At 41.1% G+C, this 22,311-nt stretch overlaps 1 protein-coding gene across 7 annotated transcripts in view; it reads right to left on the bottom strand.

Annotated features, from left to right (window-relative positions):
* DLGAP2 (DLG associated protein 2) overlaps positions 1-22,311 on the bottom strand; it is a 494,722-nt gene that overhangs the window by 402,189 nt on the left and 70,222 nt on the right. For all 7 annotated transcript variants that reach the window (XM_076332874.1, XM_076332875.1, XM_076332879.1 and 4 more), the window contains exon 2: positions 12,181-12,235. In XM_076332874.1, the coding sequence (XP_076188989.1) occupies positions 12,181-12,235 (55 nt within the window). The remainder of the gene's footprint in view (positions 1-12,180; positions 12,236-22,311) is intronic.

The raw sequence follows: 22,311 nt of genomic DNA, 5'->3' as shown, positions 1-22,311 counted from the left end.
ACTTCCGGAGGGTAGACTCTGGCCTGTTTAGGAGCCTGGTTGACAGAGTCCCTTGGGAGGCAGTCCTGAAGGGCAAAGGAGTCCAGGAAGGCTGGACATTCTTCAGGAAGGAACTCTTAAAGGCGCAGGAGCAGGCTGTCCCCATGTGCCGAAAGGTGAGCCAGCGGGGAAGACGACCGGCCTGGCTGAACAGAGACCTTTGGCTGGAACTCAGGAAAAAAAGGAGAGTTTATGACCTTTGGAAGAAGGGGCAGGCAACTCAGGAGGACTACGAGGATGTCATGAGGTTATGCAGGGAGGAAAGTAGAAGGGCCAAAGCCCAACTAGAACTTAATTTGGCTACTGCTGTAAAAAACAATAAAAAATGTTTCTATAAATACATTTGCAACAAAAGGAGGGCTAAGGACAACCTCCATCCTTCATTGGATGCGGGGGGAAACATAGTGACAAAGGATGAGGAAAAAGTTGAGGTATTTAATGCCTTCTTTGCCTCAGTCTTTAATAGTAAGACCAGTTGTTCTTAGGGTACCCAGCCCCCTGAGCTGTAAGACAGGGACGGGGAGCAGAATGAAGCCCCCATAATCCAAGGGGAAATGGTTAGCGACTTGCTACACCACTTAGATGCACACAAGTCTATGGGGCCAGATGGGATTCACCAAAGGGTATTGAGGGAGCTGGCAGAAGTGCTCACCAAGCCACTTTCAATCATTTATCAGCAGTCCTGGCTAACTGGGGAGGTCCCAGCTGACTGGAGGTTAGCAAATGTGACGCCCATTTACAAGAAGGGCCAGAAGGAGGATCCAGGGAACAACAGGCCTGTCAGTCTGACCTCGGTGCCAGGGAAGGTTATGGAGCAGATCATCTTGGTGGCACGTACAGGACAACCAGGCAATCAGGCCCAGTCAGCATGGGTTTATGAAAGGCAGGTCCTGCTTGACTAACCTGATCTCCTTCTATGACAAGGTGACCTGCTTAGTGGATGAGGGAAAGGCTGTGAATGTGGTCCACCTGGACTTTAGTAAAGCCTTTGACACCGTTTCCCACAGCATTCTCCTGGAGAAACTGGCTGCTCATGGCTTGGGATGGGCGTACTCTTCGCTGGGTAAAAAACTGGCTGGACAGCCGGGCCCAGAGAGTTGTGGTGGATGGAGTTCAATCCAGTTGGTGGCTGGTCAGAAGTGTTGTTCCCCAGGGCTCAGTATTGGGGCCAGTTCTGTTTAATATCTTTATCGATGATCTGGACGAGGGGATCAAGTGCACCCTCAGTAAGTTTGCAGACAACAGCAAGTTGGGCGTGAGTGTTGATCTGCTTGAGGGTAGGAAAGCTCTGCAGAGGGACCTGGACAGGCTGGATCGATGGGCTGAGGCCAATTGTATGAGGTTCAACAAGGCTAAGTGCCAAGTCCTGCACTTGGGTCACAAAAACCCCATGCAATGCTACAGGCTTGGGGAAGAGTGGCTGGAAAGCCGCCCGGTGGAAAAGGACCTGGGGGTGTTGGTCGACAGCTGGCTGAATATGAGCCAGCAGCGCTAGGGAAGTGATCATCCCCTTGTAGTCGGCACTGGTGAGGCCGCACCTCGAATACTGTGTTCAGTTTTGGGCCGCTCAATTACAAGAAAGACATTGATGTGCTGGAGTGTGTCCAAAGACGGGCAACGAAGCTGGTGAAGGGTCTAGAGCACAAGTCTTATGAGGAGCAGCTGAGGGAACTGGGGTTGTTCAGCCTGGAGAAAAGGAGGCTGAGGGGAGACCTTATCACTCTCTACAACTCCCTGACAGGAGGTTGTAGCGAGGTGGGTGTTGGTCTCTTCTCCCAAGTAACAAGTGACAGGAGAAGAGGAAACAGCTTCAAGTTATTCCAGGGGAGGTTTAGATTGGATATTAGGAAACATTTCTTCACCAAAGGGTTATCAAGCATTGAAACAGGCTGCCCAGGGAAGTGGTTGTGTCACCATCCCTGGAGGTATTTAAAAGACATGTAGATGTGGTGCTTAGGGACATGGTTTAGTGGTGGACGTGGCAGCATTAGGTTGACGGTTGGAGTCGATGATCTTAAGGGTCTTTTCCAACCTAAATGATTCTATGATTCTGTGATTCTAAGAAGAAACAGGAAGGACAGGAAAAATTGTACATTAATAACATCAGCTGAAAGAAAAAAGGTACATCTGGAAGAAGTCTCCACCAGTACATCAGTGGAAGTGGGATGTCTTTACTGGAAGATGCACAGCTGGAAGAAAAGAGATCTCTTATGTTTTCAGTTGTGGAGAGGCTTGTATGCTACATCTTTTTAAATCTGTTATTCAATCCTGGGGAGTGAAATACAAGTCCAAAACATGTGGCAGACTACTCCAAATTAAGCAGCATGCCTTAGAGCAAACAAGCATTGCTTGGGCATCTTATGAAAATAAAAGTTATCTAACACTGTGAGCATCTTAGATACAGAACCCAATTCCCCATACTCTCCCACTCTTCTAGTAAGAAGGGGTGGTGGGGGAGTGGGGGGTAGAGAAGGACAAAATAAAGCAAACATGAGTTTCTTGAAATAGATTTCTTTTTAGAAGTTAGCGATGTGAATTCTAGTCCTTATTTTTTCTAACTTACATTCTTTTTGCAAGAAAATTTTTATGACAAAATCCATTATTCCCACATCCCCTGAAAAAAGTGTTTTGCTCTTCAAAACCTTAAAGAGCTTCCACAAAATTGGGGATTACGATACAACTGAACTGAATCTGGGAGAAAAGATTGACTATCACTTCCAATGATGTTTCCATTGCTTACTCCTCTCAGGACTGGGAGTCTTCCGAGATCATGAAAGGATATATTTTTAGGATAACAATCTACTTAAACAGTTGAATTGTAATTTAAGCGAAAAGGAATATAATCAACATCTTAAGAAATCGGTAGCAAATAAAACATATCTATTACTTCTATACTTTACACAACTGAATTATGAATTATTACACAACGATTAATGCATACCAGCCAAGAGATCTGTCCTTGCTTCCGAGTTGCCTCAAAGTAGCTGGAGGCAAGATACTACTAAAACGGGGAACACAGATACTTCTGTGTAGGCACCCCTGAGACCTTTAAAAGGTGAGGGAATAGTTTCTTTTAGCCCACAATCAAATTCCTCTAGTGGGAATGAAATACCAGTGTGGCCTACTGTACCCATGTGAAACCAATAAATCCAAGACTCCTCCAGCATTACAGCTATATTCCTCTGAGACCTATATGAATTCCCTGTGCTCCTCGCCATTGACTGGTAGTTGCTCTAGAAAACAGTACTAACATTTTACCTTACTCACTGTATGAGTAGAAATGTCTATCTTTCGATTTCTCTGCTCAATTACACACTCTTTAACTCTACCCACACACTGCACTGTGTTGGCCAAGTTGCACATTTTGGCAGTGGACTTGAAAACTACGTTCCTCCGCAAGAGAGTGCCTGTGTATAGTACACTCACACACACATACACACCCCCTCAGTCCACGTGAATTATATACTGCCTGGGCAACCATTTCACAAATAGATGGAAGCACTAAAAAATAATTCCAAACTCTGGCATATAGAAATCAGCCATTCTATACACTGCTTTCATTTAGCAATACTTAGTCACATTACTAACATGATCAGTTATCAGAGCTGCCTGCAGTTTCTGCTGCTGCTGAGGTACGCTTCTGTCTTCCTTCAGTAGCTGAGCTGTACATTGGGAATGCTTTACAAAACGTTTCAGAAATAAAGGTCAAGTAGGCTTTCTTGTAAGAGATGCTGGTTTCTGGAGAGAATTTCCTTCCTACACACCTTCAGCCACCAGGGCTCTTATGATGTTAGGCAAAGAGACTGTAAACATACATACTCACTCACACTTCTGCCTCTAGAATTAAGCTTCACTGAGTTAGAGCCCCTTCCTTCAGCCCCTGCTCCCCCCACACATGTGAGGGTGAGTTTGTTGTGAAAGTGCTATTTTACAGCTAACGGTTTATACCCACTCCCGAGATCACAGGGGCTAGTCAGCACTCGCCTTTCAGGGGAGCATGTTTTATTGATCTTGGAACATTTAATGTGACATCTAAACATCAGTGAAGCCTCTTGCTTAGTTTTTCTGTTTTTCAGACTTTATAGTTTTGGGTGAAGCACAACCATGACTTCTCATAACAGTAACAAGAGGGGAGGAGTAACATTAACATGTCTTGGGAGGAGCTGGTTGTAGTGGAGGACCGTGAACTCTAAAAGGGACTGTGTACTATGCCAGCAGCCAGCTAGGACGCTGTGCAAAGGCTGAAGCACCAGCACACTGTGCTGTGACCATGCTTTTTACTTCATAAGCAGAATGGCACAGAGATTTGTGTCAGCTGGAGTCTTAAACCAGTTTTATGCTCACACATATCCAGAGTCTCCTGGCCTGTCCAATTATTTTAAGTGGACTAATATGTGTTAGTCTTGATAATAAAGTCTGAGGACCTATTGATCTTGAGATAATAGACCTGACCCCTTTGAAGTCTGAGTCTACCCCAAACTGCCTATATTTTTGCACCACATAGCGACCAGATTTCAGTGGATTAAGCTGGACAGTCCTGGGTAGATAGAAATCCAGTAAGACAAGGCAGTCTTCTGGCTGGTTTGAGGCTGAAAGTGCATAGTTCCTTATTCTAGCTAGACATCCAGCAGTACTAAGAAGTCTAAAATGACCTAAAGGATGCAAACTACCTTCAGAAGATAATTTCTTCCACAGCCTGCAGGTTTTCTCTTAACATCACTGCAAACTACCTGTTTTTCAGTGCCAGTTGTGCCTTATCCAGATTCCAAATCCCTGGAAGAAGTGGAACCAATGCTCTGGTCCTTTATGGCTATGCTCCCTGTGCGGCTGATCTGTAGATAGGAGAAAAGCTAGAGAAAAACACTGATGAAAACCAAAGTTTGGGTAATAAGCTTATATTCCCCTTGTGGGCTGTGGTGAGGGGAAGAGAATCAGGAAATCAAGAAGTGAAAACCCACCCACTCAGGAATATTAAAATAAAAGATTTTGGTATCTTTACTCAAACTTCCTGGTTTTTAACTATTTAAATTACATTAATTCCTACTATCAGATCACCCTTCCAGAATTGAACTAGTGCTAAAGAAAAACAAGTAAACAAAAAAAGCCCTTCTTTTTCAACTCTATAGCCAGTGTTAACATACTCATCCAAGCCAACCAAGTGTTCTGGAAGAAGAAATGTCACAGACTAAAGTATATGAGAGTTTCTGTAGTGTAAAAATGGGACATTAGACATTAGCTAATCAAAGATGATGCCATGTTTAGGGAACTGTCACATACCATGTTAAAGAACAGCTACACCCTGCATTCTCTTCTAAACAAATCCGGGGGGGTGAAAAAAAGCTCATATTTCAATGAGTTACAATCAAAACACATCAGGTTTAGATGTAGGCTAGTGCAACATACATGACAGAGGAGAGAAGTGGAATTTGTTAACCTAGATGACAAAATCTAGTGGGAGGGAAGACAGGATAAACAGTCTTCAAGTATGTAAAAGGTATCTGCAAAGAGCTGAGAAACAGGAGGCACCCATCGTCCACACAAGTTAATGAGCTTAAGCTGCAGTAAGGAAGACTCAGGTTATGTATCAGGAAAAGTTTTTGGTGGTGAGGTTGGGGAAGCTGAATAAAAGGCCTGGAAAGGCCACACAAGCATCTGTCAGGAAAGAGGTGGATATAGCTGATCCTCCTTTGGGCATGGCGTAGGCCTGCTCCCTCCCCGTTCTTGACTCCGTGCTAACTTGACTGGTCACTTCTGGCTAAAATAAAAGGAACGGAGGTCTGGCCTAGAGATCCCGAACCTCCTCTTCCCAAGGATAGGCTAACACAAAGCCATGGCTGGGGTTCAGCCACTGGGGAAAGGGCAGAAGAGTGTATATAAGAATATGCTGCATGCAATAAGTAGAAATTTTACCTCACCATACACCCATCTGTACGGCGACTGCTCCACGCTCCTGACTTTGCTGATATGGTAGTGTCAGTAATGTGGAGGAAAAAAGGAGAGCAGGAATCTCTAGGGAAACATGAGAGCCCTAAATTATGTTCTGAATGCATTAGATGATATCCTTTGTTTCACTTTCAGTCCAGAGCATTTAAATTTGATCTCCTCCGAACTGGATGTTTTCCTCCCCCAGGTTCATGTGGCGCTATTCAATTAATTACTGTCAACATTTTTCACAATCCAAGTTATGTCTGACAAGAAGTTCTGTCACAGCTTATCACCTCTGCCACTGGGTATTGCCTCACACCCTTTCATCAGTTTATCCTTGCACAGTCCAGTTCAGTGCTCCCTTCTTCATCCTTTGCTGGTGATCCCCGACACCTCTACAGGGTTAAGGTAACGGGTATTGCTCATAACAGCTGTATTGACAGGTTTTATTTATTTTTTATTTTGCAAAAGTTGGCATCATATGCCTAGCCAACTAAAAGTAAACAACCTTGATACCAAGGTATGAGAACTTCTGGATTAACTAGAAGATTAAGAAAATACTTACTCTTGCTTTATTTTCACCCCTCTAATTCCCATTTCCATGGAAACAGGGCTGGAAAGTACCAGCAGGCAGCCTGCAGCTGAACATCTGAATGAGAATGCTCATGTTGAACTCAGCAAGCAGACAGCAGGTGAAGTCTGCAGGAACTGTCTCAAAATCTATAGCTACGTCTTGAAAGTAAAAGGACAATCTCAGTTTAAGCAAAGAACTTCTAAAGAGGATGATACATAACCCTAGTGAATATTCTTGCATTGCACCAGCTTATAATCTGACTTTCTCTTCTGTTCTTTATCTCAATGGCACAAGACAAAAATTCATTACAATTAAGTAAGTACTTCAAAATACTCAGATGGAAGATGATATGCTAGTGAATATGGTAAGTTATTTTTGTAACAGTGCTTTGGCTTCTGAACATTGTCCTGTAATTCCTTCTGTGAAATGCGAAACGGGCTGCTGTACAGTTCATACATATGCATTGTGAGCCCAGTCATTTGAGCTCTTACAAACATCCATTGCATTTGAATAAATATATATACGAAAAAAATTAATTAGTAGTTAGTAACATATTTGCTAGATATAAAACACATTGGTTTTGAGCACCAGTCCACACTCCTTTTAGTTTAAAAGCTACTAAGGTGACACAGTTGTAGATATAGTCAAGAAAAAAAAAAAGCAACGTTAACTTCTTTATCCAATTTAGTAAAGTTTAATTCTTTTTAACACCATCTTAGATTTTTCTCCTGTTCAACATTTGCTCCTCAAGCAACAGGAAAAAAAGCAAACAAGCAAAGGATGAAACATTACTGTCTTGGGCTATACTTTACCCAATGAAGAGACTGGTTATTATTAAACTCCTGCTTTTGTATCCAAAGCAATTACCACTCCCTCAAGAAGATATTATTCATTCTTTGCAGAGAGCAGAATATTGGTCCCACTTTTTTTTCAATGTAATTTTAGCCAATGCAGTGGACAAACGAGAATGATTATAACGAAGGATTTAACGTCTTGTGCAAGTTCAATATCAGCATCAGAGCTGACCTGAAAATGGATGATGAAGAAACTTGAGACAGCATAAATCTTTTTTCTTTCTTTTTTTTTTTTAAAGAGTGTTGTTTAAAGTTTAAAAGAGCTATTTATCAGAATCAAGTCAGCCAGATAGGTGCTGATGCTCTTTACTGTACCTATGTCCTTCACTATCAGAGAGGAAATGCAAGCTTAAAGCACCAGAGAACGAATCAACCCAAGAAGCTGTTAGTGACTATTGATTCGTTCCTTCCTTTGGGATCTTCAGTGGAAAAAATGAGCCCAAATTTGCAGTCCACAACATATTAAACTCATGGCTATGACGGAAGAGGATAGTACAGAAGCTGTTTGTGCAGTTTCCTTGCATGACAGGAAACTAATAATTGTGTATCAAGAGCACAACAGCATCAGACAAAGCACACAGCTATCAGCATCTCTGCAGTGCAAGAATGTCCATTTAACAACTGCAGCAATGGTAAAAATCGCACAGAGTGCCTTCTGCTAATGAGTCCCATTGATAACTCAGGTTTTACTGCACCAAGTATATTTGTGCTCACCTTGAGGATCATTTACTGTGCTAGATCACGATACAGGGAGCTCTGGGATAAACAAAAATCAAACTCCAAATAATTCACTTATCTGGTCTAAGACTGCTTAAACACAGCATACACAAAAGCATAAGCTTTCAGATATATTTCCTCTTTTTATTTGTATGAAAGTATCTATAGCTAAACAACCCACATGTACTGCCTGAAGAGCTCTATTTCAAGTAAGACTGGAAATAAAAATAAATTTTAAAAAATACATACATTTAAATAAAAAGCAACCCACATCAGGGAACACTGACTTCTCTATTTCAAAGCTGCATTCCTACCCCTTATTTTTTTCTGTTTTTTAGGAATGTCAAAACATGTTGTATTTAACAGCTATCTTCATTTCGAGGGTAGAAACCGAGTGTGCTGCTCATACTGTGTGAACAGCTCAGGAGGTGGGGAAGGACAGCCTTAGCATCTGTCTAAGGTTTACAGAAGTGACTGTGCAGTAACGAGGGGGAACTTCTGACTTGGATGAAGAGTTCCTGTTGGCAGGGGCTGGATCATTGCTGGGAAATATTTATAAAGGGAACTAGAGCTGGCTGCACGTGTACTCAGAGGGTGGTGGATGTCCACCAAAAGGAGTGGGTTATTTCTCCCAGCTGGAGCGGGAGAGAGAGAGGGTTATAATTCAAGAAAATGAGCAAGCTGCTCCCCACCAGGTCATTAGTACCTTCACACTGTTTCCCCTCATGATCTTGTTAGTAACACCTGTACAGAGCATGTAACTGCTTTTCTTCCAATTAACTTTATAACTGCTAATGCATCCCAGTTGTTGTTGGCTGGTTAAGTTACAGAAGATGGAAAGGAACTGAGAAGGGACATCAATACAGCTCTTAGAGTATGCTTATGGCATATAAGAAGGAAGGGCAGAATAAAGGTCTGGGATCTTTTGCTTCTTGAGGCATGGGGTATGTGACAAGTACAGGTTCTGGATGCCAGCTAACATGATAATGAACATGCATTATGCCAGTGCATGCTATATGAACTTTCAATTTAGTAATGAAAATATATTTATGATTAATGGAAAACCACAAATAAATTAACACTTAAGAAATGAAACATCACTGTCTATTAGAAAAGCTTAATGCAAGCAACCAACTAGCAGCATTCAATGTTTTATTTAGAGATTGAGATTTTGTAAGTGTTTTACACGTTTGAAAAATTAATCGTTCTTCACCTTTGAAACACCTAATCTTGCTAAATACGTGTCTTCTTCCAAAACTGCATTGCTGTGGAATGGCTGAATTACTTTTTTTATCCTCCCTTTTGAAAGGCTCTGCAGGAGATGTTTTCATAGCCAAGTTATAAGCACCGACAATAAAAGTTCATGGTAGAAGTACTAACCCACCGTCACCAGGGGAAGGTCATCATTGCTCCCACGTACCTTTCTTTCCATGCATAGCTGTCTTCTCCAGTTTACAAATACGGAATATCAATACTGACAGTAAGTGTTGCCACTTCAAACTCTTACACAGTGTAGGAAGGGCCAGTGGGACGTGCCATTTTCTAGGGTACAGGCAATCCGGAGCCATGCTACTTTTAAGGCTAATTGCATATATTCCCCAAGAATCGAGGTTAGGCTAGGTCTGAAGGGCAGCCAGATGAAAGGATGGCCTGGCAGTACTGGCCCCATCATTCCCAAGGACTCGTTTCTTTCTCTGGGGTGCAGGTCCTGTGCTAACAGTGTGAAAGAGGCTGGTCATGGGGGCACTCTTGAATGAGGAGCCCAAGACCCCCAAGCTGGCCACTCCTGAACTGTTGAATGGATATAAACAAGTGGGGAAACTACTACTGCATCTCTCCCTTTCACCCATCCCTACTCCCTACAGCATCTGTGCTCTTCCCTAATGGTTCTGGGAAGGAGCATAAAATGAGACCTCCCTCTTTCTTCTCCCATCCCTCCCCCTAGTTCATCTCTCTTTATCCTTCTCTCCTTTTTATTAGGAACAACACCTAAGTCTGCACATTGCTAAATTCATCCAAATGTCAGCAGCTGAACACAGACATAGACCTACAGCTTGCAATCGGGCCATTTCTCTGGGCTCACTTAATGAGAATGGAGCTGGACAAGATTATATACGATGTATACATTTGAACGCAAATAGCACATTCCACATTTACACAAATGTAATGAATGTCGTCTTCTTAGTTTGGACTAGTTGATTCAGACATAATCAAACAAGAAAATGGTTCACCTATCTCTACTAGACTCAATGAATCACACTCAAAAATTCAGTCGTTCTTTTCCTCCAGAAAGGAGCTGAAAAATCCCCCATGTCCTGTCTGAACTCTTCTTCTCCTTCTCTCTGCCAAGTATTTAAACACCATAAATGGGGGAAATGGGGAAAATGGAACACAGACATCATTTACTTTGCACTTGTTGGCAACTCCCAATTATATATTAGGTAGGCATAAAAATACTTACCGCAGCAGTCACACAAAAGCAATAGAAGTTACAGTTATTTTCACACCTAAGTGTGCTTGAGTTGTACAGCAGTTGGTACGTACCAAAATCTGATGGGTTTGCTCTTCAAAGAGCTTAGTTCAAAATTTTCAAAACCAAATGTTACATTAGCAAGCTCCTCCCTTCTCTTATGTCCAAATGAAGGCACTTTTGAAGGTGACTGGGATTTTCTTGATATTTCTGGCTTTCTTGATATTGATTATAAAGGCATATTTCACCCTCTTTAGATAAATGGTCAGAGTCTTACTGCCCAACTCCAGGCCATCACTTCAGGTAACACTGGCTTTCATATCCACTTGATACACTTCTGTACAAGTCAAGAAGAGTTTGGTCATCAAAGGAATCTGGATCAAATTCTTATATTACAAATAAAAGAAAAAAAAAGATAATTGGCACAGGATATTAGCACAGGAGATTGGGCTGAGGTCATTATACCATGATTCCTTGGTCCAGCTTTCAGGAAAACTTGAAATAAATATGAAGGCCAAAGTCTGTCTGCAATCTGTTCACTAATTATAAACTTTCAAAGTAGTGGTAGAAGAGGCGTATTATTAACTTACTATAATGTACTTCTCCCGTGTTCACAGATGAAAATGGAAGTGAGATTTTAAATTTCATTTGAGCAGTTGCAGGTAACCACAAGTCACACTACAGTTCAACACAGTTGTCAAGTTCTCTATGCAATTACCCGTAGTGCAAACTGTGCCTGAAATACAAGTAAGAGCAAGCCAAGGAACAAACTGGTTTATTTTAATGGTAACTATTGGGGAAAGGGGGAATGAAGCCTTAAGAGCTGCAAGCAATCACATATGTTCTATTAAGAAGATATCAAAACTGAGCTATATTTTTCCTTCTACTTCTCTGAAATTAGTTTGTTAAATCAAACTCACAATTGCATATGCAGTCACTTTCACCCAATTTATAAAATTATAAAAGGGATTTTAAAACTTATTTTAAAAGAAATCGTTTTTCCTGCAATAAAAGAATGTAAAATTAAATCATCACTTTTTTCTCATCCATGTTATTGTTCTCATCAATTGATTTGTTCTGGTCACAAAAGTATTACTTTAAGTCTCCTCCTGCAGAACAGCAAGGCATCATTAGCAACACTCCTTCTGCCTGCTCCTTTAAGTCTACTCCTCTTTAAGTCTCTGAAAAATAAGCATAAAGCAAGCATTTATCTGCAGTCAGAGCTACACATAAGACTTACTGCTTAGCACCTTTGTGAATCAACAGGACCAGACTGCAGACTCCAGTATTAAACCCCTTTTCTTGCCAAAATTGTAACTTTATAATTAACAATAGAGATGCTTCAGAAGTTCATACAAATACCTTTATAAGCAAGACCTGATAGCAGTCTCTACAGCAGCGATAGCTCCAGAAAGTTAACAAAAGACACAAAAACTTCACATGAAAGCAGGTAATTTAAACAAAACATCCAAGTTGTCACTCCCTAGAAAGAGAACTTCAATAACTGTAAATAGCAAACAAGACTTCTCTGTATTATCCGATTTGTGTTTGCATTTCTCCGAATCATATTACAATATTAACTCATTAAGAAAAAAGTTTACCTGTGTTCCTGTCAGGTAAAATACAGCAATGCTTCTGCAGTATGCCAGGCAGAACCTGTTGCAACAAAGAAACAGACGTTAATGTACATATATATTTTAAAATCATATGAAGAAGAGCCGGTGACTCTGGAGTGCATATCTGATCAAGCTTTGTGCTCTCATACTGCACCCAAATTAGCTATCATGCAATGCAAATGTGAACCCCGCTCATTAGGAGCTGCACACAGAGACGAATCTTACAAGATCAGCTGCTTACTACCTGCCTGTAAAGCTAGTTTCACCCTCTCCCATAGACTACAATATTAAAAAGCTGAGTAAAAGAACGTAATTAATCATTCTCAACTTAGAAAGACAGTATGTTATCAGTCAATGTTGCTGTTCCTGATTTTGCATATGTGGCCCTGGGGCTATGAGATCTAGCTTTTCCTAAATCACTCAGGACCAAATTCCAAAGCACAGCATTTCCCTCCTCACACACCCCGTTCCAGCAGACAACACAAAACCCCAGAAGCTTGAGTAGGAAGCTCAAGGGAACAGGGACAGAAAAGATCCCAAGCTTATGGTTCACCACGTCCGCCATGCTGAGATGCCGCTGGCAGCCAGTGAGAAATACTGTAGAAGCCTCCCACCACCACTGGCCCCTTCTTGCAGGCTCACGCTTCTTCACAGATTTACGCATTGAAGTCACCTGTTTTGGTGCAGACAACCAGCTTTGGTGCTCCCACCAGCAGCAACCTGTACATGAAGCACCCAAGATCTTATTTTAATCTGACTTTTAAATCTATAGTTAACACCCTGTACAATGCTATCAGCATCTGTAAAACTGTACCTTAAAGTTTAATGGCTTCTCCTTTGCTATTTCTGAGAAAAGACAGTTAAAAGTCATGCTCTGAGATGGCCTCTCTAAATTTTCCCTTGGGGGTCAACGTGCACCCTTTAAAGTATGAAATTTAAAAAATAAAAACAGTTAGTTTCTACAGACAGGAGGCCAGCATAACTACTGTCTGGAAATGCTGGGCGCCTAACCGCTAAGAAAACCCCACAGCTTGAATTAAGTTTTTGAAATTCAGGAATGAAAATACTTTAGGGACTACAGATATTTGTATTTTTCACAAAGACTGCTATTGCTGTTTGGCCAAGGTTAATAGCTAGGGATGAGACCGCTAAGAGTCAGACATGTACTGCCCCTGCAGCAGCACCGTGCGTCCCAACCCTCCCTACAGGCCTTTTCCAATACACATTCCAGTAACCCCAGGGGGATGAACACCTCGGCTTGTGTGTCTTCCAGCACAACAAATTAAAGTCTTAAGAAACTTGCTGCACCGTGCTTCTTCCTGAATGCACACATGCAGAGGCAGGGCCATTGCAAAACTGTGCTTTTATTGCCGTTATGAGCTGAAAAGTCAATCTGTGGTCAGAAAGCTGCCCTGGACAAAAAGCAGTGGTAGAACTGTCAGGGATAAGAACAGTTTCCCCCTCAACTCCTCTGAACTCTACTGAAGGCAAAGCATTTAAATGTAAGCGTTTACAAAAAAAAAAAAAATCACTTATTCTGGCATAATTCTAAAGTTAAGCTTGTGGATAAAAGGGAAAACAAATTTGGTTTAAGCGGCAGATGTTAGGCACAGGGTAATCGAGTCAGATCCCCAGAGATAACGTCTCAGCAGATCCCCCCAACAGCTTATCAAGGAACTGCTTTGTTGCAAATGCAATATATCACATTTGTGACTTTATCGCATTACTGTACATACATCTTGTAAACGTGTTTGACTTGCTAAGTAGCTTTTTTTCCTCAAATTCCTTCTAGCTCACTCTTTCACACACACATGCACGCAGACTTTTGTCCTGGTGTAGGTCTGTAACTGCCGGTGCTTCTGGAGGTTGCCAGACCAGTGCTTCCTTCCCTAGACATGACATAAGACCTCACAGGTCTCCCACTGCCACTCTTGAAAGTCCACAAAATTTGAGGGAAGAAGCAAAACCTATGTTAGGTTCACGGCCACCTACTTCCAAGATGTGCGCCGGTCTTTTACTTCACTCTGTTGCAACCCCGTTTAAGCAGCTTCCACCACCCTGAAGTTAAGGTACTTGACATTACGGCTCCCTGCCTACAGAAACACCCTCACCAGGAGGCAGACCATGCTGAGGCACACGTGTGGACATCTCGTACTTCCAAATTTCTGCGTGCTCAGCTATACCAGCTAAGTACCGTCTTTTCTCATCTCTTTTGGTCTACACAAGACCTTTCAATAAGTAAATGGCCTCCTTAAGTAGAAATCCTTCTCCCTTGAAGTAGTCTCAAAACTAGCCTGTTTGCTTCAGGGAAGACTATTTGAGGGAACAAAGTAGGACTTGAACAAAAGTATCAGCTTGCCTTACCCCGATTCACAGGCAGCAGGCAGCTTGTATTTTAAGAAGAATCAATAGCATGAGTAACAATCTTCTGAAAACCATACTCATCATTCTACAGTGTCTCTTAAATTTTAAAATTAAAAAATCCAATAATTCTTAGGAGTACAACATCATACGTACCAACTATAGCATTTTCCTTATGGCTATGGATATAAATAACAGCACAGTCTTATAGGCATCGAAAGCATAAAAACCAGAAGCAGAGAACAAAGAAATCCTAAAATGAACAGAGACAGTCTTTCAAAGCAGTGTAACACAAAGACTGAATTTTAAAAAAACACTGTCTTACTCAGACATAAAGTAACATTTAGTTCCTAGTGAATCTGTCACATTTTCTTCCCCACATTCACGAACCATGGCGAAGCATTATGAATTTATTATGAGCACCCAGTTAATCAAATTAAGACTGAAATTAAAAGAAGAGACAGAAAAAGCAAGCCTGGAGTCGCAAGACAATTTCAATGGGGAAAAAAAAGCTCTAGAACATAATTTTTCCTTCCTGGTAGACTGGATATAGATAAGGGCATAGTCATACTGAAAAGCACAAGCTGGAAAAACATTATTTGTCCCTTCCCTTTGCTCTCTTAAGCGTTAAGTAGGCAAAAAGCATGGCAGAGGCTAAAACAATGCTTCCCTCTCCCCAGCCCTTTAACATGTTTACCCTGCACAAAGCCAGTTTCTGGCTGGTAGGAGTTTGACATCAACCTCCCACTTACTTATCTACAGTATACAGATTTTTACACTGCACCTATCTCCATGGTATCCAAGAGCCTCTTCACACTGCTCTCCTCCCACTTTCTCCCCACTCTGTTTCTCTCCTCCTTAGGGAAAATGACAGGAGAATTCCTCAGCAAAACTGTCACCTTTCCCTCTGCATGTCTCTCCTTTCCCCTGCTGCTTTCCTTTCATTCATTTGCATGCTGTAATCACCAGTTTATTCCTTAAAATGCCTTATGTCTCAGAGCTTTTTCTTTAATTTCACTGATAATCCCTAGATTAAATGTTTTAAGTTTTTTTTTCCTGTGGTTTGAAACTTTACTTACATAGGCAATTTGAGTGGGAATCTTCACCCAAATCAGACCTGGAGTGATTTCTGCTGTAGAAATCAAAATATGGGAGCAACTTGGGAGATTCACATGCAGGGAAAAAACCACAGAGAGGATAGAATATTGGTTTAGAATATTCTTCTTTCTCCTCAGCAAAAGAGAAACAGGTTTCAACTATATTAAACTGATGATTTAAACTCCAGTTGTTTTATAAGCTCTCAGCTGGGAGCTAAGGCATTGCAATACTAAATTAAAACTGGACGCATAGATGCAGAAACAGAATAAATAATACAGCAGGTGGTATGTCCGTAACATCAAGGTACTTCCCTAGCAGTAGCCAAATTAGCTGTGGTCCACCGTATACAGTTAGGCGGTCACATGTAGCAGGAGTGTAGCCTTTGCCCACGGTGCTGAGCTGAAAGCTTCCTCAAATTCAGTGAAAAATTCTAATTGATGTTGGTGGATATTGATCAGGACCTACTTACATTTGTTTTCACTACAGCTTGCTATGCTTAAAGATATATAAATATATAGCTGCCATAGTTAGTGTTCAAATTTTTAGTTATAGCTATACGTAATACAGGTATGCAGAAAGCTTCTCAGAGCAGCACAGGGTAGTTACATAGCTGTTTACAATTTAGTAATGCTCATATTTTTATATGTCTGTTTGGAAACTTTCCTACATTTCATAAAATTAAAACATTTGAGTCCTCTGAGTTTTCAGCATGCAATACATTTTTAGAGTGGTTTAACAAGAACTAGAATTGATTCCTACAAAATCATTTTAAGTTTGGAAAGTACTAACCCCTAAGACAATTAAAAAAAAAAAAACCCTACAGAGAAGTGGAAACATGTGAAGCAAAATAATTCTAGTATGGAAAAATGCCTCTGTGAAATGGATATCTACTCACTTAAAAGGATCTGCTGCACGAAGATGTTCAGGCCTCTCTATGGTACTAAATGATAAAGATGTTCTGCTTTCTACTCCACTTATAATTGGTCTGCTGAGATGGCCATAGAAAAGTGAGCTGGATACTATTCTCCCTTGTCCGTTTACATTTTTTTCTGCTGAAAAGTAAGTTAACTGAAAATGAATGTTTCACACCCTTTCAGCCACGCCAGCCACCCAGGCCATGTATATGGCCCTTGTGCTCATGTTCAACCACTTCCAAGGACTGTCTCTGAGATATCCCCTATCCTCCTAACCTCCCTCCCCCAGAAAACTATTACAATTAGCATGTGAAATATTTTGATTGCAAGAATATGGTAATATTCAGAAGAAAATGTGTCAAACATATAGTGGGCAAATACACCTCGATTTATAAAATTTTAGAGAAAACATATTCCAGAATTTGAGTTTCACTCATGCACCGATGGTTACAAAGAAATGGTCCTTGGGCAGAGTCATCCCATAAAGTATGCCTTGCATCTTCTGAGGGAGCAGTACAGTACTGGAGAGAAGAGAGGTTAGATATTTTGGTGTGATCCAGTGAATGAGTTCCTATCTTTTTGTCTTTCAAATGTTGTGTCACCTCTTTTGAAAAGGTAGGCACCTCCCAGATATATATAAAGATATATAAATATATAGCTGCTATCTGCAGCTATATATTGCTATCTCCACTGCTCCATGCTAAGCATGGCTGCTTACCATCCGCACAAATCTTGTGGAAGGAATTTTAATTGTTTTCACTCTAAGGATCACATTCATTATATCACTGTATTTGCTTTTCCTTATATTTGTCTCAAGGTTTTTGTTTCAGGCAAGATTTCTTCATCAGCTACTAACAGTCATGTTTTGTGATGATGTTAGTAACAATTAGACCTTAAAAACACTGGAAATCCTGCACTCGCACTTCTCTGAATGTCTTGTGTTGCCTCCTGGCATTACAGGGGCATATTATATTTTGGGTTTCCTTTTTATTATTAAGTATCCTTCTCTTTTGGACTTCATACCTGAGGATTTTAGATGTCTCTGTCCCAGTGCCACTGTTAAAAGGGGAAAGTCCTACTGCTCTGGAATCAATTCCCTGCTTCTTGTTAAGCAGAAAAGAAGCATTCAGGATTTGGCTGTTCATAGCGGCCAACTATCTAACAAGTCTGTAAAGGTGTCTGCCTTCAGACAGGGCGTGAAAAGTAGGCAAGATTTCCCGCTCACAAGCTGTTGCATGATATGAACCATCATAAATCAAAGGTTTATCATTATAGCATTGCCATATTTCTTCTTTCAGAGCAGACAGGTTCTTGCAACCAGGTGCTGAAATGCTACATCAAGCCTTCAGCTTCCTAACAATATGCAGTTGGTTCAACCTACAAGAAGCTAAATCTGATCTTCATTCCACTCTCACAAGCATAATTATATTTGGTCATGCTTTTTAAGGGGTATCTAGGGAGCATATCAACAAATATCTGTTATCATTTCAGTTCCTGTAAGTACTCAAAAGCAACCTAAGATTACCAGTGGGTCTCTTTTGTGTCTCACTTGAAGCTGTTATTGATACAACCCACACCGGCATCAGCAACAGTTCCAAGTTACTCATAAAATCAGTCCTTGAAATGTCTGGCTCTGGAGAAAGAGAGCAGCAGGACCAGAGGGACCTGCCCTCCCAGTGCTTACCCAAACCTGCACGTGTTCCCTGCCAAAGCAACACAGACCCAGCTCATATTTGCCAATGTAAATAGAAAATATTAAGACTCGATTTTTTTGTGTGCTGCTGAAAATAGTAGAGATTTTGCAAGACCTTTCAATCATTCCCTGCCTAGCTGTCAGTTCCTCTGCCCTCCCAAGGAAACAACCTTTCACCATAGCTCCTGATGAGCTGCACCCTGCTGCAAAGGCAGCCTGTGCCAAAATGTCTCCCACCCACGGCGGTGCGAGTAAGAAGCCCATCCTGTCAATTTATTTCATTGTGTTCTGATGAGATGGCCCTGACTTGTCCAATTATGTTTCTTCAAGATTTTACTATATTGCTGTTGTCCAATATCCAATTTCACATACACACCGGTGAAGCTTCATGCTAATTTAATGTCAAAAAAGAACTTGCTAATGATTTGTCTGCTTTGTGGGGTAAAAGTATTTTCTTCTCTTATCATCCTCTACCTTAGCCCACCATTCCCAATTAAATATCAAGAACATAAATAAAACATTAATATTTTGTTGAAAGGACAAGTTACACTGAAAAAAGATAAATCACATTTACCATGTATCAAATACTTTAATATTGTATCAATGTACTTATCATATCATATCAAATCACATTTAAATATGTATATTGTCTCTTTTCTTTTTGAATAAAAGGGAATTTTGGGTTAAGAACGATAAATCTCAGAAATATTCTGAAAACATTACAATACCCATAGTAATATGTATTCTTTCAGATTGTATTACATCTCAAAAAATGGAAATTTTCTAAAACCCTTTCCATGATTAAAGGAAGTATTGACACCAACAACAGAAGAAACATTTCTTTAGCTGAGTTTTCAACTAATAGTGACAGACATTTAAGTAATGAGGAACTCACTGACTGCATAATCTATTTTGTATTTCTGAATCAAAACTAAATAAGGGAAAGCAACCCTAGAAAAAAAGGTATAGTGTTATGAGGACCCTGGATAGCATAGCTCAGCTCCATACAGTGTCTTTGGCTTCATTGCTCCGTTTATCCAAGTCACCATGCCAAGTTAAGCTGAAACACGGGTTTGATCATTCTTTTGATAGCCCAGGAAAGAAAACATGATTATCACTATGACACATTTCAGATTCACGTTAGCATGAATCTGCATTAGCATGAACTAATTATAATTGTCCTATGATTAATAAGTACTTATAAACATGAATCTTTTAAAAGTTACCATCTCCTGGCCTATATCAGAAATAGTGTGGCCAGCAGAAGTAGGGAAGTGATCGTGCCCCTGTACTCGGCACTGGTGAGGCCGCACCTCGAATACTGTGTTCAGTTTTGGGCCCCTCACTACAAGAAGGACGTCGAGGTGCTGGAGCGTGTCCAGAGAAGGGCAACGAGGCTGGTGAGGGGTCTGGAGAACAAGTCTTATGAGGAGCGGCTGAGGGAACTGGGGTTGTTTAGCCTGGAGAAAAGGAGGCTGAGGGGAGACCTCATCGCTCTCTACAACTCCCTGACAGGAGGTTGTAGCGAGGTGGGTGTTGGTCTCTTCTCCCAAGTAACAAGCGATAGGACGAGAGGAAATGGCCTCCAGTTGCACCAGGGGAGGTTTGGATTGGACATGAGGAAAAATTTCTTTACTGAAAGAGTGGTTAAACATTGGAAGAGGCTGCCCAGGGAAGTGGTGGAGTCACCATCCCTGGAAGTATTTAAAAGACGTGTAGATGAGGTGCTTAGGAACATGGTTTAGTGGGCATGGTGGTGTTGGGTTGACGGTTGGACTCGATGATCTTAGAGGTCTTTTCCAACCTCAATGATTCTATGATTCTATGATTCTAAAGTATAATCCCTCCACATAGCTTTCATAAGAATATAATATGCAGACTAAATAGAGTAACTAGGCAAGCCTGTGGGGAAAAAAAAACATCTACTCTGCAAGTTAGCTGCACATCTTGCTCTGAAGTGAGCCAAAATAATACCTTAAGACAGTCTTTTCCCTATTTAATAGCCCAGGAAAATAAGTGGTGGTACTAGCAACAGCTACAAGCCCTATTTCTTTCTGACTTCCTAGTCAGTATTTAGACTCAGCAACAACAAAAACTCCTTTATGTCTTCACTTTTCAGAAGTGTACACTCCTTACTGACAGAACAAGACTTTGCTACAGTGATCCATATATTTGTGACCTCCAGGTCCAATTACCGTAATTGGCTGCACTTACAATAGAATCCACAAGTTATATAAGATGCCTCAGACTGAACACACCATGATAAATACGGATCTATTGGGAACACATCAGTTTGTTGTTCAAATAATTGCACCATTGAACCACTGTCCAAAACTAGGCCTTCAAAAATCTGGAACAAGCAATGTCAAAGTTCTCTGAACCTGAGAGATGATGATGCCCTCAAAGTTCTCTGAATCTGAGAGATTATGATGTTGCCCCTCCCAGGGTAAAATTGCTGGGAGGAAGGGACCAAGACTTTTTAGTTGATGTTGTAATTTCTTTTTCCAAAAGCAAATGAATAGGAGGATAAACTTCAGGACAAAACCAACTGTATTTCGTCAGATGTACAGTCATCGCACTACACATAAAGCAACCAACATAAAAAAATTCACTTGGTTCTGCAATTGGACCCAAGAAACAGGTTTTGGTGTAAAACAGAACTCTCAAACATTTCTTCTGCCTGTTACCACCATAAGCAGCAGTAGCATCTCCTACCTAACGGCAATACGTAGATGCAAGATAACCCTGTCTCTGGTGTAGATCATGTGGATCATGGGCAGAAATAACTGTAGCAGACCACTAATACTTCAAAGGTTGGTCCCAATTCTCCACAGACACTGCAGGGGCAAGAGTCCAAGCCTCATCTTGGGCTGAAGGAGGAATGGCCAGAGCCAGCCCTTGAAGGGAGGCTGACAAAGACCCCCACAGTAGTGGAGGGTGGCAGCTGGTGATTTCTAGGGGCTGGAAGGTGACTGAGCCTAATCCACATGTCACAAAAAGGAAGTAATGGGTAATAGCGGTTGGATATTCCCTTCTGTGGGGACAGAGACACTTATCTGCTGACCGGACCAGCTGTCTTAGGAGTTTACTGCTTGCCTGGAGCCCAGCTCATGCATGTCCTACAGCAATTGCAGAGGTTCACCCAGCCCCTGGGCTACACCCCTAAGCTGTGCATCCAGGAGGATCAAGGAAGGGATCACTTAAGCTAACTGGATATAGCAAGTCCATGGGGCTGGGTGGAATGCATCCAAGGGGTCCAAGGGTGATGACTGTGAGTCCTCACTCTGTCATTTTTGGAAGGTGGTCACCTTCTCAGGGCAGGAGGTAGGGGGATCCTGAGAAAGAGAAGAGAAGGCTGAAGAATTGCACTAAAAGCACTATGGAGAAGACAGAGCCAGACTCTCCTCATAGGTGCACAGTGAAGGGACACAAGGCAGCAATTTCAAGTTGCAGCAAAGGAAATTTTGACTGGACATCAAGAAAAAAATCCCAGAATTTTTTTTTGTGGAATCTCCAACCTTGAAGATTTTCAAAACTCAGATGGACTGAGAAACCTGCTCTAACTTTGAAAGTAGCCCTGCACTGAGCAGAGGGTTGGACTTGATGTCCTCTAGAAATTTCTTCCAACCTAAATTACTCCACAATTTTAATATATTAGACTTAATGTACTAATACAGTCAAATATCACACTAAAATATAAGATTAAAATGCAACAGTTCCTCCATCCTCCTTCAAATATATTTATAATTGACATATGTAATTTCTATTTCCACTAATGAATCTTAAATTTGAATAATGAGCACATTTACATCCACCTGCAAAACCCAAAAGCTTTATAGAAGCATAGCCTCTTTAGGAGCCAGCTAAAGACAGCTGTTCCCTCAGAAGTTACAAAGTAGTCACCCCAGGGCTGCAATTGTTTAATTAATTTAAGAGTAAGCCACGGAGAGGGATTTGGCGCAAGAAGTCACTTACGAAAAAAATCTTCAACTGAATTGTTATGATTTACTTATCTTTAAGCATCTGATTGTGTTTTGAGCAAATAAAAAT

This window comes from Aptenodytes patagonicus, chromosome 3 (genome assembly GCF_965638725.1).
Source record: "Aptenodytes patagonicus chromosome 3, bAptPat1.pri.cur, whole genome shotgun sequence".
NCBI lineage: Eukaryota > Metazoa > Chordata > Aves > Sphenisciformes > Spheniscidae > Aptenodytes > Aptenodytes patagonicus.
The sequence above is the reverse complement of the archived record's forward strand: the minus strand, read 5'-3'. Positions and strand labels throughout refer to the sequence as shown.